Source organism: Plutella xylostella, chromosome 14 (assembly GCF_932276165.1).
Source record: "Plutella xylostella chromosome 14, ilPluXylo3.1, whole genome shotgun sequence".
In the NCBI taxonomy this organism is placed as follows: Eukaryota; Metazoa; Arthropoda; class Insecta; order Lepidoptera; family Plutellidae; genus Plutella; species Plutella xylostella.
Window position 1 is genome coordinate 4,622,167 of NC_063994.1, and position 17,499 is coordinate 4,639,665.

General features: G+C 37.1%; 4 protein-coding genes across 4 annotated transcripts; 2 read left to right on the plus strand and 2 right to left on the minus strand.

Annotated features, from left to right (window-relative positions):
- Positions 1-1,134: 1,134 nt before the first annotated feature.
- Positions 1,135-2,648, plus strand: LOC125489526. The gene is made up of 2 exons (XM_048625539.1): positions 1,135-1,440; positions 1,704-2,648. Exons 1-2 carry the CDS (start codon positions 1,135-1,137, stop codon positions 2,646-2,648), a joined length of 1,251 nt encoding a protein of 416 aa, XP_048481496.1.
- A 1,342-nt stretch (positions 2,649-3,990) lies between these two features.
- On the minus strand, positions 3,991-7,142 carry LOC119694247. The gene is made up of 3 exons (XM_048625439.1): positions 6,741-7,142; positions 5,262-6,644; positions 3,991-5,035 (listed from the first exon to the last, which is right to left on the minus strand). Exons 2-3 carry the CDS (start codon positions 6,305-6,307, stop codon positions 4,147-4,149), a joined length of 1,935 nt encoding a protein of 644 aa, XP_048481396.1. The 5' UTR covers positions 6,308-6,644; positions 6,741-7,142; the 3' UTR covers positions 3,991-4,146.
- A 2,379-nt stretch (positions 7,143-9,521) lies between these two features.
- LOC105397567 (ATPase inhibitor mai-1, mitochondrial) lies at positions 9,522-10,630 on the plus strand. Its single transcript, XM_011569589.3, has 2 exons — positions 9,522-9,786; positions 10,416-10,630. Exons 1-2 carry the CDS (start codon positions 9,585-9,587, stop codon positions 10,574-10,576), a joined length of 363 nt encoding a protein of 120 aa, XP_011567891.3. The 5' UTR covers positions 9,522-9,584; the 3' UTR covers positions 10,577-10,630.
- Positions 10,631-16,210: 5,580 nt separating this feature from the next.
- On the minus strand, positions 16,211-17,131 carry LOC125489527. The gene has a single exon (XM_048625541.1). It carries the CDS (start codon positions 17,129-17,131, stop codon positions 16,211-16,213), a length of 921 nt encoding a protein of 306 aa, XP_048481498.1.
- Between the last annotated feature and the right edge of the window lie 368 nt (positions 17,132-17,499).

Here is a 17,499-nt window from a genome sequence, read left to right on the forward strand (position 1 = left end):
AACACGAGCGGACAGTTACAGTGCAACATCTGTAGCCGCACGTTTAAGACCAAGTTCGGCTTCGCAAGCCACGTACGAGCACATGCCAGGAACTGACAAGGTGTCGCCGTCGACGGACACGTCGTGGAGGACATCATCATCATCATCATCATCATCATCATTATAGCTCCTGAGTCCCGACACCTTGATAGCATTCCCACTATCTCCATGGGGAATGGGGATGGGGATAATGGGAGCGACCGGATGTGTTATGCCTATCCGCTATTATACAGGGTGGTGCAAAATCGATCGCTGTGACAATACTTAAATATGTACTTACATATTTTTTCAAATCACGCATTCATAAAATTTCATTATCAAAACCACCACGATAAAAGAATTTTAATGAAATTTTGTACATTGGCTACTATCATCCCGGAATTTCCACTAATGCTAGTGAGTAATTCTAGTGTCATAGGATTTGATTAGAGAAGGTAAAGACCATAGGTATACGACAGTTTAATAATAGTCTATTCTTTGGAAAGAATGGGTCTTCTTATTACTTTAATTATAAAATATAATTAAGGGGGGGATGCAGCAAGCCTTCACGAAGAGTACTCACGCTTAGGGCTCTCAGTACTCGGGCCCTCCCCGTGAGTAGCGGCACCGAAAGCATATGGAGCCGTGAAACCGATTGCTGCGACTCTTGAGACCATGGGTTCTACTCAACTAAACCAACCCGAAGGCGGCGACGAGGCTCGCCACCCGTCACGCCGTGTCTCTCGAGGGGGCGAAAAGTGGTTTGCGGATGCCCGTTTGGGCACGTTTAATGTATGTGGAGGAATGGAGGATAAGGTTGATGAAGTATATGAGATGATGGATGCTAGTGGAATAGATATATTGTGTGTGAATGCGATGTAGGATTTGGTATTTTTGCTTTCACTCTTCCATGCCATCTGTTGGTCGTCCTTGATATCTCTTTGCAGGATCTATATCTTGACTTTTATGCTTGCACGTATTCATTATAGATGTCGCCACAAGACCAAGCGAAAAGGAAAGTATATTACTACACATGGCTCGTACACCGCGTATTGGTCTGGTGTAGATGTCACTGAGCGAGCATGCCAGGGTGTTGGTATTATCCTTTCCGAAAGAATGGTCAAATGTGTGAAAGGCTACGAATGTGTGAGCCCGAGACTTCTCTGGATGCGACTTAAGGTGGGATTAAGGAAGTTGTTTGTTCTGGGTGTTTACGCCCCAGACATGTCTAAAAACATATCAATCCGGGAGGAGTTTTGGGAGTCTGTAAGGGAGACGCTAATGATTTGTGAGGATAATGAGTATGTCATTATGTTAGGTGATTTTAATGGAAGAGTTGGAGTGAAAAGGACTGGTTATGAAAGTGTGCTAGGAACGTTCGGTGATGTAAGTGTGAATGAGAACGGTGAAAGCCTTCTCGAAGTACGTATGGAGAAAAAGCTTCTTGTGACAAACACATTATTTTGTCACAAGAAGATTCATATGTATACATGGCAAAGAGGGAAAGATAAAAGTATGATAGATTTTGCGATTGTGGATGGACGAATGAAGAGCGAAGTAGTGGACACAAGGGTCTATCGGGGCAACAGCGTTGGGACGGACCATTATCTGGTAATATGCCAGATACGTGGTCTGTTCACAGGGGTTGGCGTAACTGGGCACCTGTGTCTACTACTCCATTACAGCGTATAAGAGTAGAGAGACTAAGAGATGAGTGTGTGAAAGAAAAGTATCTTAGTAATCTAAAAGAAAAAAATAGCGACATGAGTGCGGAAAATATGGAAGAATGGGATTTTGAATATGTGTGGGATCGAATGAAAAGAGGGTTAGTTGATGCGGCTACCGAAGTATGTGGCATAAGCAAGAAGAAGAATGACAGGAAAGGAAATACTTACTGGTGGGATGATGAAGTACGAATGATTGTGGATGCTAAGAAGAAAGCATGGCTGGATATTCTAGCTGCCAAAGCTAGTAATTGTATGAGTGATGAGATTGAGGGAAAAGAATCTTTGTTTCGTAATTTGAAGAAGAGTGTGAAAGATATTGTTAAAAGGAAAAAGCAGGAAAGAAAGGAGATGAATGATAAAAGATTCTCTGATAACTTTCGGGCCAATGTAAAAATGTTCTGGAAATTTGTCAGAACTGCCCGAGGGAAATCAGAGGAATCGAAGATGAATGTAGTGCGAGATGAGGATGGATGTATTTTAAACGACGAAACATTGGTTCTGAAGAGATGGAAGGAATATTTTGATGTTTCTGAGGAGGCGTCGGTGTCAAGTACATCCGATCCTTCTCAGGACAAGGATTCAGAAAGCGAGATCAGTATGGATGAAATCATGAAAGCGATGAAAAGTATGAAAGTAGGTAAGGCTGCTGGGTATGATAGAATTACAATGGAAATGCTGAGGGCTGGGGAAGGGCTAGTAGCAAGCCTGCTGTGGCTTTTCTTTAAAATATGTTGCAGACGAGGTCAAGTACCAGGTGACTGGTGCGGAGCCGTTATTGTCACACTATACAAGGGAAAGGGCTCACAGCAGGATTGCAGAAACTACCGCGGAATCAGTCTCCTCAGCATTGTCGGTAAACTCTATGCTAAAGTGTTGATTGAAAGAGTTATGAAAGAAACTTAAGAAAGAATCTGGGATGTGCAAGCGGGATTTAGAAAGGGGATGGGATGCACGGATCAGGTCTTCTCCATGCGCATGGTAGCAGAGAAGTTTCTGGCTAAAAACCAGAAAGTTTTCTGCGTGTTCCTTTATTTGGAGAAGGCCTACGACAGAGTGGCGAGGAATGAGTTGTGGAAAACACTGTCTATGTTCGGATTGAGCGGTGTACTAATACGAGCACTGAAATCACTTTATGTGACTTCTAGTGCTTGTGTTAGGATCAACGGGGCCTGCACGGACTGGTTCGGCATCCATAAGGGTGTACAACAGGGCTGTGTAGCGTCTCCGCGGCTATTCAATCTGTACATGGACAGTTGTTTACAAAGATTGAAAGAAGAAGAATGTGATTTAAGTATGGGTGAGTTAGTCATCAGATGCCTTCTGTACGCCGATGATCAAGTCTTATTTGCATCGTCGGCGGAGGAATTGCAAAATATGGTGACTATTATGAATGGTTCTTTAAAGGAGAAAGGAATGAAAGTGAATGTGAGCAAGACGAAAGTGATGGTGTTTGAAAGAAAAGAAAGTAGAACGACGTGTGAGTTAAAAATTGATGGTGTGAGTGTGGAACAAGTGGACGAGTTTGTATATTTGGGTTCATTATTTAGTAGGGATGGAAGATGTGATAAGGATATAGAGCGAAGAGTGAATGCAGGTAATAGAGTGAATGGCCTGTGGAGTGCTCGCCACAATGGAGTGAATGGGGCCCTTCACTCCATTGTGGCGAGTCAGGTCGTGTCAAAGCAGGCACGGCTGGCTATTCACAATGCCGTGTTGGTGCCGACATTGATGTATGGCAGTGAAAGTTGGGTATGGCATGGAAGCATGAAAGTAGATTAAATGCGGTAGAGTTGTTATGCTATGCGAAGTATGTTAGGTGTGACTCTGAATGACAGATTGAGGAATAGTTTTATAAGAGAAAAGTGTGGTCTGAAAGAAGATGTAGTGACAAGAGTAGAGAAAGGAATGCTTCGGTGGTTTGGACATGTGGAAAGAATGAATGATGAAAGAGTGACAAAGGAAATATATAGAGCAGAAGTGAGTGGAAGAGTCGGGAGGGGTCGCCCTAGACGGACGTATGTCGACCAGATTGGCGACATAATGAAAAAGGGCCAATTTAAGAGTACCCGTAACCGACGAGCATGTATGCGCAGATGTATGAATGTGGAAGAAGCGAAAGAGGTGGGTCAGAATCGTGCCCAGTGGAAATCCGTAATCTCTGCCTATCCCTCTGGGATACGGGCGTGAGCGTGTATGTATGTATGTTATTGATGTAAAATATTGTTTTAGACCTTTTTTTATTGAACCACACAAAACAGACAATGAGTTCAAAATTACAAAAATACAATAAAAATATCTGTTCTACATTGTTATAAAAAAATGCATTCACAACTGTGTTCTTTTATTAAGATTAAGAAGTTACTACACATTAGAAAAAACTATAACATACTCAATAATCATATTAAAATCCTTTATTGTTGACAGGATTCCCGCTGCCAGTGGCGGCTGATCCGCCGATGATTCTAAAAAAAGGTTCATCTTCATCAATGGTTCCTGTTTTGTGCTCTTCCAAATATTTCGTCAACGGGTCATGTTTTATTCTCTGCGTATTGACAGCCTTTATAATGTTAATCAAAATTGTGGATAACGACTCTATGTTTAAATTAGTCAAGTTCAGATTTCCGATAACCTTAAACATTTCAGGTTTTCTAAAATCTATCAGATTGAGCAGGAATAATGCTTCTTTCAAATTGACTTTGTAATTCCCAAGTGACGGCACTAATTCATTTCCACCGCTCTCATCAATTTCTGCTTGAATTTGATCTAGAAAATTTCCCCATTTTATTTTGAACTTGCTCATACTGTAACTGTTACTTGTAAGTTCGACGTTGGATTGATTCGTTGAATTCGAATGGATATCAACAACTGAATTTGAGTTAATGCTTGGATTTATACTTTGTCCATTATTATGCAACTTTGTATCATCTGGTTTTATTGATATGAAACCTAAAATTTTAGGTGGAAATCTTGAACTTATTATGTAACCTTTGAATAATGATAAGTTTTCAGATATATTAAAGTTCGATCCAATTGGGGCTATATTTATTGGCTGGCCTATCGAAAATGGGCTCATAATTAACTCATTTGTGCCCACTACCCTGCCACTTGCATCGATCAAGTATCCATCATCGGCAAGAATTATGTAATTATCTAGCAGAATCTTTTCAACTAATACTTTAAAACTGTGACACGTTAGTGTTCTGGATGTGTTTCTTATGAGTTTCCACTGTCTTTCGATCCATTCATTGAAGATGAGTGGTATATTTTGCCACCCAAATGGTTTTGGGTACCTGTCAATTTAAGTTGTTAATTAGGAACAGTTTTTGCATTTTTTGATATAACACATTAATTTAATATCCAATTTCATCATCGAAGAATAAGGTTTATCCCAGAATAAGTCGTCTATTAACTCGAGCGTAAATAACGACGTCAGCGTCATGTTAATGACGATCTTATTCTACAATGGTGATATCGGGCTTAAATAGTTTAAGGGTAAAGTTAAATAATGCTACTTACATTTCTAGTTTTGGGGCGTTAGATACATTGTCATAGACAACTTCATATTGTTCATTTGTATGATTATTGCAGTCAATTGCATATTCATAAACAGGTTTTTCATGTATTAAGTATGAAGCTATACGAATGATCTTACAACTGGTACGGAAGAAATCACATGGTAAATCCTCCATCATTGAATCGTGACTGTTTTTACCAAAAATCGGTTGGCCATTCTCTATCCATTCAGGCATTTGCGCTACAGGACTAAATAGCTGACTACTTTCATAAGAGGGAAACCAATATGTAATTTCAGGTTTGTCATAATAATCAATGTTAGGAATTTTAATCCAATCCAGTCCATTAGGAGTTTTAATAGGATCAACAAATAGTATGTTGTTAATTACAAATTTTGAATTTGGTCTATAAATGGGAAAAACATGGTCATCGACTTCATCCTTATTGGTTGGTGGTATATTGAGATTTATAAGCATAGCGTCATCGTTTTCATTTTCTTCTCCAGTCCAAATTAGTGGATATGGTACATAAGGATTAATATATGGGTAATCGACTAGTTGATCCTCATTGGTAACGTAATCCTTGGCATTTTGGACTAAAGACCAAATTAGTGGATGTGTTTTAAAATCATTGTATTGTTGTTGTACTATTTCCACAATCGCCGGCTGCATATTTGGATTAACAGTGCTTGTGTCGTCGTTTTCATTTTGGTCTAAGGGCCATACCGGTGGATATGGATGTACTTTACTGGGATTCACGGGAAAGTTTATTGGTTCATCATTATATACAGGCATCATCATAATTTCTGGTATTGAAAATGTATGTCTGAATTGTGGCGGTAATAGCATCGGATTTACAAAATCATGATTCGCAATAACGGGATAATTATGTGGATCAAAAGGATTTTCAGCTGGATATGGAAAAAGTGTATCAGTTGTTTCGAACGGCTTTGGAAACGGATGTTCAGGCCAATCATTAATACCATGAATGTCAGGACTGTTAGGCAATCTATTTAGCTTATCAATAAGCTTATTTAGGAACTCAAACATATTTTTGGGTGTAAATGGTTCTTCAACTGATATGATTTCATTATTATGTTTATTTATGACGAATGGATTGTCATTAAATAATTCAATTATGGGTATTGACGTGATCTCGTGTAAAAAATCGTTATCTTCATACGGTAATTCAGGGATAAGTCGTTGTTTTGTTGGATTAGGTAAGTATAAGTAGTGTTTGCCTTTAACTTTGTATAATAATACTACAAGTCTCTCTGTCTTTGTTTCTTCATTGTGTCTTAAAAGCTCATCTACAGGAATACTGTTGGCGGCAGATTTGATGCAAACACAAATTGGATCATCTTTTTTATATTCAATATTTGAACTTCTGAAAAAGTAATTGACTTTAAAATATCTTTATGGAAAGTGGTAAGTATGCTTTATCAAGTATAAATATTAATGAATAAAATTTATCAACACTTACCCTTTACAAAACGTTGAAGCCAAAGTCGATATCAGTAAAGCAACCTGTATGAAAAACTTGTAATTAAAATATGATAATGGAGGATGCTAAATTTTGTATGTAAGTTACTCGTAAGTTTACATTTAACTCAACTTTTTATGTAGATATCAGTGGTTAATATACCTACATGGGTTTTAATACAAAACAATAAATCGTCTAGGTTAGGTCCACGTAAATAAAATAGTTTCCAACTTTAATGCTCGTGTCAGTAATAGTGGATGGTACTGTACCTTCAAAACTTTTCTCTTAAAGCTGCGTACAGACCGGCCCAACGAACGCCAACGAACGCTCAACGAACGCCCAACGATGGATTTTTATAATACATAATACAGGGCAGATTGCAGCAACGAAGGCCAACGAAACCCTTTCGTTGGCGTTCGTGTGGCCGATCTGTACGCAGCTTAACACACTTGACGCTCGGATTTGCGAATAATAAGGTTAGAACAAGGAGGAAAAATATGAGAAAACATACCTTAACAACCTCCATTACATAATAAACCCTAGCAAATTTTAGTTCCTCACTACTTTCCTACAACTCATTCGACTGTTTTTCCCATAATGATGTTATAAATAAAGAGTTTCCAAGAACATTTCATATTATTATACCAAAGAAAATCGCAACAATTATGCGTATCTAATACACATTTTTGCACTTCAATTAGTACAGTAGATTTAAAGTAAAAACTTAATTATCTTAATAACATTACATGGAACTGGAACAAATATTTTGAAGATTTTTTTCAGTATACAACTATACAGGCTGTCGTAAAAGTGGTATACTGAGCCGAGGGATGACATGAATGTAATTAGGTAAACTCGATGCATTGTTTTTCACACTCATTTTATCATTTTACTTCATAAACAGTCGACGTCATGGCCTACTAGGGAAAAGTAAAGTACATAATATATGCAATTATGCATGTATATGTCGCACGCATTTTGTAAGATCTCGCCGTTTACATACGGCGTCGTCAGTTTGCAAACGCTCGCTGTTTTGTAATATGCCGAAGGCAAAATGTATATTGCCTTGTCATTTTATAGTATGCCATATACATAACATTTCATTGACAATCCATACGCCGTTTACATAATGCCGCGGCAAATTGAAGAATTTAGTTCTGGTTCTTACCACGCGCGGCGCTGTTGATAACAACTCAAAACAGTGCAAATATTACGAGTGTAGAAGCATTTTCACCAAATAATTGTGACTTTAAAGTCATTTATTACAGTGCAGGAGCAGTAAAAAGGCCGTAGACAAACGACAAAGTTTTTGAGGTTATCCCGCACCTAAAAACTGACTGTCGAAGGAGGAGGGTAGGTAATGTTTTTCGATTGTATGTTTGTATGTATGTATGTATGTATGTATGTATGTATGTATGTATGTATGTATGTCTGTTTCTTTGGGCTTGTATTTAAACCTCCACCAAAAAATATTCAATTCTGCCTCCAATAAATTCGAAATCTCCGGCAAAACGGATAAATCGTCACCAAATCATGTGTCCTATAATATTGCAGAAATGAACCAATTATTTTTTACTGTATACCATAAAACTATATCAACACCATTTAAATTTATTTCAAACCAGATAAGCTATATTGTCGCTTAGTAAATGTAACCAATATTTTATTTTATGAGTATTATTTTATTAACCCTGCTAAGCCAAAAAAAAAATATTGTAGGTACCCTAAACCAAAGTTACTTGTTAAAATACTTTTAGAATTAAATAATTAGTAGGTAGGTAGTAGGTACCTACTATAATATATCTTTATATCTTCAAATGAGGGTGGGGATAGGGATGCGAATTTAGGTAAGGACGGGGACGGGCACCTTGGGCACCTTGGCCACCTTGGGGAATTTGGGCACCTTGGGCACCTTGGGGACCTTGGGGACGGGACGGGAACGGCAACATACCTTATTTGGTTTGTAATAAATTTTAATGATGTTCATATAATTTTTATGTTATGTAAATAGAAAAATATCGATATATCAAAATATCGATATTTTTTCAGAAAAATATTGATATAAATCAGCGATATTTTTCCCGCGATATATCAACTTTCGATATTTATTTTTAGGTATCAAAATCGATATATTTTTTAAAGCTCTGCTGTTTGCTCATGCGTCACATCATGTCTTTGACCAATCTGATTTCATAAATTTAATTCAAACGCAAACAAAAATTACACACTATAGTCTATGACCTGCTTGTCTATTTTGTTCATCTATGACAATGACACTGCTTGTTGGTTTGGTTTGGTTGGTATCACTGACTGCGTGTGTTGGAGTGTTGGTATGGCAAAATTTGCTTTAAAATTTCGAATATTTTGACAATTTTTATAGATAATTGCTTATTGCGCAGAAAATATCGATATATCAACATATCGATATTTTTAAGTCAATTATTATCGATATATTTTAAAAATATCGATACGATATATATCGATATTTTTTCCCCATTTGCCCATCCCTATTCCGGGATAAAAGTAGCCTATGTTCTTTCTCAGGGTCTAGACCATATGTGTACCAGTTTAATCCAAATCCGTTCAATAGTTTTGGCGTGAAAGAGTAACAGACAGACAGACACAGTTACTTTCGCATTTATAATATTAGTTAGGATTCATTTCAAAACAACATAAACATCATAAACAAACACCCGAATCCGCGTTGTTCTATGTAAACCACAGAGTACAGTAATATCTATATTACCTACATCTATGTACTCTGTGGTACATATGTAAACATTAAACAAACTGCAAAGCTTCAAAGTAAAATTTTCATCAACAAAAAATGCAAGAAACGCTAAAATGGCTTCCCGTAACTTAGCCAGAATGCTTACATCCTTTGCGCAAGGTCCTAACCAAGTCTCTGTGCCAGCATCGTCGTGCTTAGCAAGATCATGGTGTTCAGTTGAAGAGCTGAATGTAGACCAGCAGAGGCGCTGGTCTTCAGGCCATCAGGGGCAAGGAGGGGGCAAGGGAAGCTCGGGAGGCACCATCAGGGAAGGCGGTTAGTGATCTATTATCTTAGTAAAAGTCATACTTACCTATTATAAAGTAGTAATTTTTGAAAAGAGTCGCTCTATCTTATTTTTTGGGTAGCATTCAACCTAACAGACTTATAATGGGGACGAGATGAGATTTTCCAAAAAGTTCAATACAAATATGTAGGTAATTATGTTCAGCTAAGTACTGAGAAGTCTGAGAACCGAGAAACAAGAACATAATTCTAGCAATTTAGACATTACATTAAAAAAGGCAATAGGAGGCGGTTTCTGGCGGAAACTAAAGCTAGTTTTCGTAAATTTACCTTAGTTCCCAACAACCAAGGGTTGGCTGGAAGAAATTGCTTTTTGGCAATAAGCCCGCATTTGTGTACTAACTTATTCTTAATTTGTATTTTGTCTATGTTTTTTTAAGTATGCAATAAAGTGTCTGTAGATAAATAATTATCAATCCAGGTGGTACTAGGTTTTTGGTGCTAGGTTAGCTTGATGAATATTTTTTGTATTTTTACTTTTTATAAAAACGCTTACTTATCTTGAGAAGTTATGATTTTTTTAAGTTGAAAACGCAAGACACGCAATACCTTGCAGTGGACGTTTAGATCGGCTGATGATGATGTTATTGACGTTCCAGGCGGCAGCCTAGGCCAGTTCGGGGCGGCTCAAGAAGAGGGCTACTTCCACAACAAGAAACAGGAACAACTCAAGAAAATGAAAGACAAGCAGAATAAGCAAAAACTGAAGAAAGAAGCGAAGAAAAATACTCAAAACAATCAGAACGAGGAAAAGCCTTAATTTAGAATTTTTTGGGATCTTGAAAATATGAATACAGATCATTTGGTGCCTTTATGTATGTATTGTTTCATTGCATAACGTCTTGAATTCAGCGATTTAGTTGTAAGTAAATTTTATTATCGTTATTATAGAAAACTATATCAACAACATAGGTTTCATCATTAACCTATAGCAGTCCACTGCTGGACGTAGGCCTCTCGCAAAGCACGCCATGGATGCGATCTTTAGCTTTCCGCATCCAATCATAATCAGCCACCTTTCGCAAGTCGTCACCCAATCTAGCCGGAGGGCGTCCCACACAACAACATAGGTTTGGTAGGCCTAAAACTAAAAGAAATCCAATGGCAGCAACCTCTAACAGACACACACACGCCAAACCGACAACACAATTTTCTTCCCTCTTGGTGTAGCCTGGGCACATCGGGAGGTGCTGTCAGTGCGGCGAGGTGAGATTATCTCCACAAACAGCAATTGGCGCCCCGCCGCGCGCACCGACCGTGCCGGCTACCACTCCGTGCCTGCTGGAGTGGCAGCAAAAACAGACGCTGGTGGAATTTACGATATTTGTTTTATATTCTAGATGTTTTCTATTTTATATTCTACCCTATAAGCGTTCATTCAAGAACGGCGATACAGCTCGCGAGTCTCACGACTCACAGCGAAAAGCGGCTGGTGGCTTTCTTGAGAGTCACCTCTGACTACCCCTTCGGGGATTACAGTTGTGAGCATGGTTTTGTGTGTGTTTTATAAGAACTGCAGAAAGCTACGGGTAGACGCAGACGACCGTTAGAGATACTTTGATAGCAATAACACATCAGCTATCGAACCACCACCGACACATTAACAATAAACAGCTTATTTGTCAAATCTGGCATAACTTGTATGGATCTGACAGGTTTTTGAGAGATAAGTAATGCTGCTCAAGGACTGTGGATCGACAATGTCTCAGTAGTGGTAAGTCAGCAGTACAGTCTTGATCTACCTCAATTAAATCATCCAACCCTTATACAACTCCTAAGTAACTTTGCTTAAAAAAATGAGCATGTTAATTACAAGATGGCACTTGTTTTTTCTCATATTAACGGGATTGGGCGTAGAATGTGTGATGAAAATCATGCAAGACAAAATTAAAACATGAAAATGGTTCGAAAACTGCAATAGGCCAGTTTCCATCATCTTCCACTTACCCGACAGTGCAGAAGTAGTTGTTATGCTGTCGGTACTCGTGTCAGCGTCAGCAGAAGCTGCCTGACAGCGGACGGCTGGCGTTTTGATGAAGTCAAATATCACGATTTTTTTACGATCGGAATCTCCGGCTAAATACAACATGAGCTGTAATTAAAGTGCGTAGTTGATTTATCATGGGAATTTAATAATGAACTTATGCTGTGTGCGTAATGTTTGCCTTAGGATGAGAGCTGTAGTATGATGTTGGAAAAATTGTATTATAGTAAGCCGAAAAGTCACTGGCTCTGCTCGTAGATAGATAGATAGAATATTATTTATTTGTACACACACATAAAATAAACTTAGGTACATAACTTAAATACTAACACATATGTACAAAAATGGCGGTGTTATCGCTTAAAGCGATTTTTTCAAGACTACCTTAGGGTGGAAGGATAATGTAATCTCGTAATGTCTGAAATCTGAACAAGTTTTCTTCTACGACTTTTGGAAATACTTACTCTAAAAAAAACTACTTACCATAGTAAAAAAATATGTGACCAACAAAGTATCTAACGAGAAGCAAGGTTTAAGGAAAAGCCAATTTTACTTTCTAGAAATTTCAAAAGTTCTAGAACAAAAGTTGCTTAAAATGACCCCGTTCATCCCCGTCATCATCGTCGTCATCTAGTTTGGTTATTGAGCATATAAAGTCCGCTTCCTGTTCCTCTTTCAGGCTCTATAATAATTAATAATAATAATAATAATTTTATTTATTAAACCAATTACAAGGTACAGATGTGTTGAGTATTGCCATCTGAACTAGAATATAATTCTGTATTTCAGAGGACAGACTCTTCCAATTAGGGCACTTATTGGTAATTACAATCATTGGTACTAGGTATGTTATATTCTTAATATTACTATACTAACATGCAAACTATGCTAAAATTACTGTAAAACATGAGGTAAAACGGGGGATATTAAATTTAAGTAATATTGTTAACACAATTATAAACATTAATATTTGGAAATATGCAAGTGGCAAGAAATAACTTAGAAAAACATGATTTACTTACTTAAATAAGTACTTTACAAATAAAAATGCATAACAAATAAATATAATAAAAATACCTTACTCACTGCTGGACTTCTAGTATTAATTCAGTATGGGAATATGTTAGGTCTAAAAGATAATTTACAATAGTTTTTTTTGCGCTAGATTTAAGAAGACTATGGCTAGAAATAATTTTATTGATTTTATTGTAAATATAGGGGCCAAGAAAAGGAAAAAACCTATGAGCGAAAGAAGTATTAGAGTGATCGGGCTGACATACCTGGTAATTTCTTCTTTTGGAGTTGAGTTTTTTAATAAAGGGCGTTAAAGAGCGTTGCTTTAAAATTAAATTAAGAATAAAAAGTTTTCGAACTGAAAGAACTTGGCAGTGTTCGTAAAGTAGCTGCGTGGAATAGAAAAAGTTTTTAAAAGTGCATACCTTAAGGACAGCTCTTTGTGCAATTTCAAGTGGTAGGAGATTAGTTTTCGGTGCTCCACCCCAAGATGTTATGCAGTAAGTGAGAAGTGATTGGCATAGGGAATAATACAATCTTTTTAAAATATGAGGATCTGCAATATTTCTCAGGTTTTTAAAAATAAAAATAAGTTTACGGACTCTACTGGATAATAAATTAATGTGTGGTTTGAAGTTAAGATGTTGATCTATGACTATGCCTAAATATTTGATAGATGAAGTTCTCTGTAATGATGTGCAGTTACAATTTACAGACAAATTGTAAGATTGACAGCGGTGAGCTGTAAGGGAGTATGTCATATCTGGTTGAGTGTTCGAGCGAATGGAAAATGTTAAAAATTTTGTTTTGTCTGCATTTAATGTTAAGAAGTTCTTTTGTAACCAATTCGAGATCATATCAAGACCCATTTGAGCAGCAGAAAAAACCTCATCCCATTTATCGGCAGAGAAAAGGAGGGCAGTGTCGTCAGCATACGTAATTATGGTGCCTTGGGGAGGTTTGAGAGAGCAGAGGTCATTTATGTAGATGAGGAAAAGTGTAGGGCCCAAAATACTGCCTTGTGGGACTCCAAAACCTTGGCCCGCAGGCAGCTCACCACTCAAATGAGATCCGATTTTAACAGTCTGAGTCCTGTCGGTTAAGTAGTCCTTGAAAAGATCTAACTGTACACCTCTTATGCCAATACTTTCAAGTTTTAATATTAGGATGGGAACAGAGACCGTGTCGAAAGCTTTAGCTAAATCCAAGAAGATACCAATTATCTTTTTTCTTTTGTCAAGTTTATTTGAGACATAATTTGTTAATGTCAGGACGGCATCATCAGTTGATTTTCCATTACGAAAACCAAATTGATTGTCTGAAAGTATTTTATTATGTTCTAAATATTTAGTAAGTCTAGTATTTATAATTTTTTCTAATAATTTTGAGATAGAGGGAAGTATAGAGATAGGCCTGTAGTTCTCCACACGGTCCCTGATCCCTCCTTTATGTATAGGTATAATCACTGATTTTTTGAGCATACTTGGAAAAATACCCTGTGTGAGGCAAAGGTTAAATATGTGAACGAGTGGCGGTATCAGTGTAGTTTTATTTTGTTTAATAATTATGTTCGATATTTGGTCCACTCCCACAGAGCAAACACTTTTTAAGGAAATGATCAACGATTCTAACTCATCATAGGTACTTTCTATAAGTCCAAAAGAGAGTAGACTATTTTTGTTGGTTTTATAATGGAGTTCATTAAAATCCGCATTATGAATTTTATCTGCAAGTGTCTTCCCAACATAACTAAAGTACTGATTTACTTGATCCACAGCTTTGTCGGGAGAGGGAGCCAGCGAGAGCAGTTCATTACAACAGTTTTTTGGTTTAACGGTGGAGGTTACAGATTTAATAACATTCCAAATCTTTTTATTATTATTCCCAGCTTTATCCAGCAAAGATTTTTCATATTGAATCCTAATTCTTTTTAGAAGAGAGTTGCAAAAGTTTCTATATCTTCTGTATATTGCTTGAGCCACAAGATCAGAAGGAGATTTATTGGCTTTAGAATGAAGTCGATCCCGGTTTCTTATGCACCTCAATAGACCGGGCGTTACCCAAGGTTTAATGGTTTTTTTACGACAAGGGATATTTTTCACTTTGGTATTGTTTATAATTACAGATTGAACACATTTTATTAGGTAATTTAAAGATAGATTCGGATCAGTGCAATCATAAATATAGTCTAGGTTTATGAGCTCTAGGTCAGAGGAAATTTTACTATAGTTATAGTTTACTTGTGTCTTAGGTGGATGGAATCTTTTTTGCTCATTAGTTAGGAATAGAAGCACGGCCTTATGATCAGTAAGCGTTGTTTGGGGCACCAAGGTAACCGCTGGGGCATTCGTTTTTAAGAACGAGTGGTCCAGACATGACTTACTTTGATCTCTCGTAACGAACGTGTGCGTAGGTAGTAGTCCGTGCGAAGCCAATAGATTTAAGTATGAGCTAGAGTCGGAAGTAAGACTATCAGGCGCGATATCTATGTTAATATCACCGATAATTACAATGTTTTTAAAGGATGACAAGTTATCTAAAACATTGTTTAAAGAGATAAGAAAAGTATCGATATTTTTGAATGAGGGGGAACGGTAAATTGATATAATTGCTACATCATTAAACTTTAAAACTAAGCAGTTCCCTTGATTAAATAAAGGTTCTTGAACAGAGGGTCTCAAATTATTTTTAACATAAACAACCACCCCTTCATTTTGGTTTGAAACATTTTTTGTGACATAGTGGTCATAATTATCAATAATTGGAATATTAGGACAACATGATAACCAGCACTCAGTTAATACTAATATATCTAATTTAATGTCAATTTGCTCTAGAAGTGCTAAGAAACCGTGAAAGTTACAACCAATACTACGGACATTTTGTGTTAAAATTGAGAATGAGTTTAGATTGGTTGGCATAAGGCCTTTGCAATCAGAAGCATTACAAACATAGGCAGAAGATACCGAAACTTGATCTATTTCTTCAACAAGTTTATTAAAATCAGCGAATTTAAAAGATAGAATTAACCATGAAGTTCCAGTAGGATGTTTGTAAAAGTTCCTTCGAAAAGCGAGCTTCACTCGTCGATGAAAAATCTTTAATAAAACAAAAATGCAAATAGTTCAAGCTATCATGTAGATGGGTGAAAGTGAGTAATACTGTGCTTAAAGTTAGACTAGATGGTAGTGAGAGGTATGTGATTATTTGTGTTGGGCAAATAACAAAATCAATATTACAATTTAGAGTATTAGAGATAATTAAGCAAAATTCATAATTCACATGCATTAACATTAATAGTGAAGAAACAATGAAAATGGTACAGAAAAAAATCATTACAAAATGTTGCATAATTACAACTACAAACAACATGCAGAGTATATAAACCAGCTCTAGTCAAGCTTTATTTTCTTTTTTGTTAAGGGTGGTAAGAAATTCTTCGCTTTTTATTAGAATGTGTGGAGAATTTTCATCCTTCCTTAGAAAAACATTACCGTTAGAGACCCAACAGAATTTATAGTTATCAGTTTTAGCTAAGTCCCGTGCTTTATAATGAATTCTCTTAGTTTTAGGAGACAAATGTTCTGACACAAAGATCGGCTCCTTTGAGGTTTTAAGTCCCAAATGCGTTGTGTTTAATTGATCTGTATGGTTATTCTTATTAAATAGTTTCACAGCGTCCAGAACTTTTGACTTAACGAGCGTGGATGAGAGCTCTACAATCACCATCGTGGTGTTATTTTTGTCAGATTTTCTAGGCACTCTGTAAACATCCTTGATTTCCGTGTATAAAGTATCAATATTAAGAGATTTAAATAGATACTGAAAGAGATTGAATAAATCTGTTTTACTTTCTTTGACCTTACGTGGGATGTTGCGCAGTTCAATGTTGAATTTTCTCATATTCTTCTCCAAGATATCAATTTTGTCATTGAGCTGCTGGATTTCCACGGAAGTTGATTTTTTTTCGTTCTCCAACCGAGTGATCTGAGATTGTATACCAGTTATTTGTTCGGACATAAAATTAAGAGTAGTCCCAATGTCTTGGTTGTTTTTTTCAATTATTTCAGTCATATGCTTCTCCAAAGTATTAAGACGCTCGTTTTGCTGGTTAAACACGTCCCCCAACATCTGTTTGATATCCTTTTTGAATGATTCTAGGCTGTCCTCTTGTTCGTCATCAGACATACGGATGCGCTTACTATTACGGTGCGTGATATTCAACGTAGAACCACTAGCTTGTTGCTTCGTACTAGCCGGGGTTGATATATCATTTTCTGAGGCACTCAGTCCCTTTGGCGAATGTTGTAGTGGCATCATTAGTGTCGTAAAAATTAAAAAAGTGGTTATGTGTAGAATGTTATCAAGGTGGATTTGAACCATGGACGCTCCGCTCAGCAGCCGAGACAAGTACGGCTAGGCTAACCAGACAGTTACTTATCTCAGTCAAAAATATGATCGTATTCTGTCCAGTAAAGGGTTAGCTAATTAGCTCTTCAATGATTCGTAAAAGTACGACTCACCAAAACTAGAGGTCGCTAGTATATTCGTGGCTTCTTTAATTCATGTAGTCCTGGTACTTCGGGTTAGGAGACTTGTTATTATCAGACTCCTGAGGCTCCTGAGGGATCTTCCTTCCCGCTCTTAAACCAATATGGCTGCTGGCACTTATGAGGATTATCGTA

Coding starts and splice junctions, on each gene's coding strand:
- LOC105397567 (XM_011569589.3), top strand. CDS start 9,585: ATGGCTTCCCGTAACTTAGCCAGAATGCTTACATCCTTTGCGCAAGGT. Junction 9,787..10,415: donor AGGCACCATCAGGGAAGGCG/GTTAGTGATCTA, acceptor TTGACGTTCCAG/GCGGCAGCCTAGGCCAGTTC.
- LOC119694247 (XM_048625439.1), bottom strand. CDS start 6,307: ATGTTTGAGTTCCTAAATAAGCTTATTGATAAGCTAAATAGATTGCCT. Junction 5,036..5,261: donor AACGCCCCAAAACTAGAAAT/GTAAGTAGCATT, acceptor TTAAATTGACAG/GTACCCAAAACCATTTGGGT.
- LOC125489526 (XM_048625539.1), top strand. CDS start 1,135: ATGGTCAAATGTGTGAAAGGCTACGAATGTGTGAGCCCGAGACTTCTC. Junction 1,441..1,703: donor ACGGTGAAAGCCTTCTCGAA/GTACGTATGGAG, acceptor ACTCCATTACAG/CGTATAAGAGTAGAGAGACT.
- LOC125489527 (XM_048625541.1), bottom strand. CDS start 17,131: ATGCCACTACAACATTCGCCAAAGGGACTGAGTGCCTCAGAAAATGAT.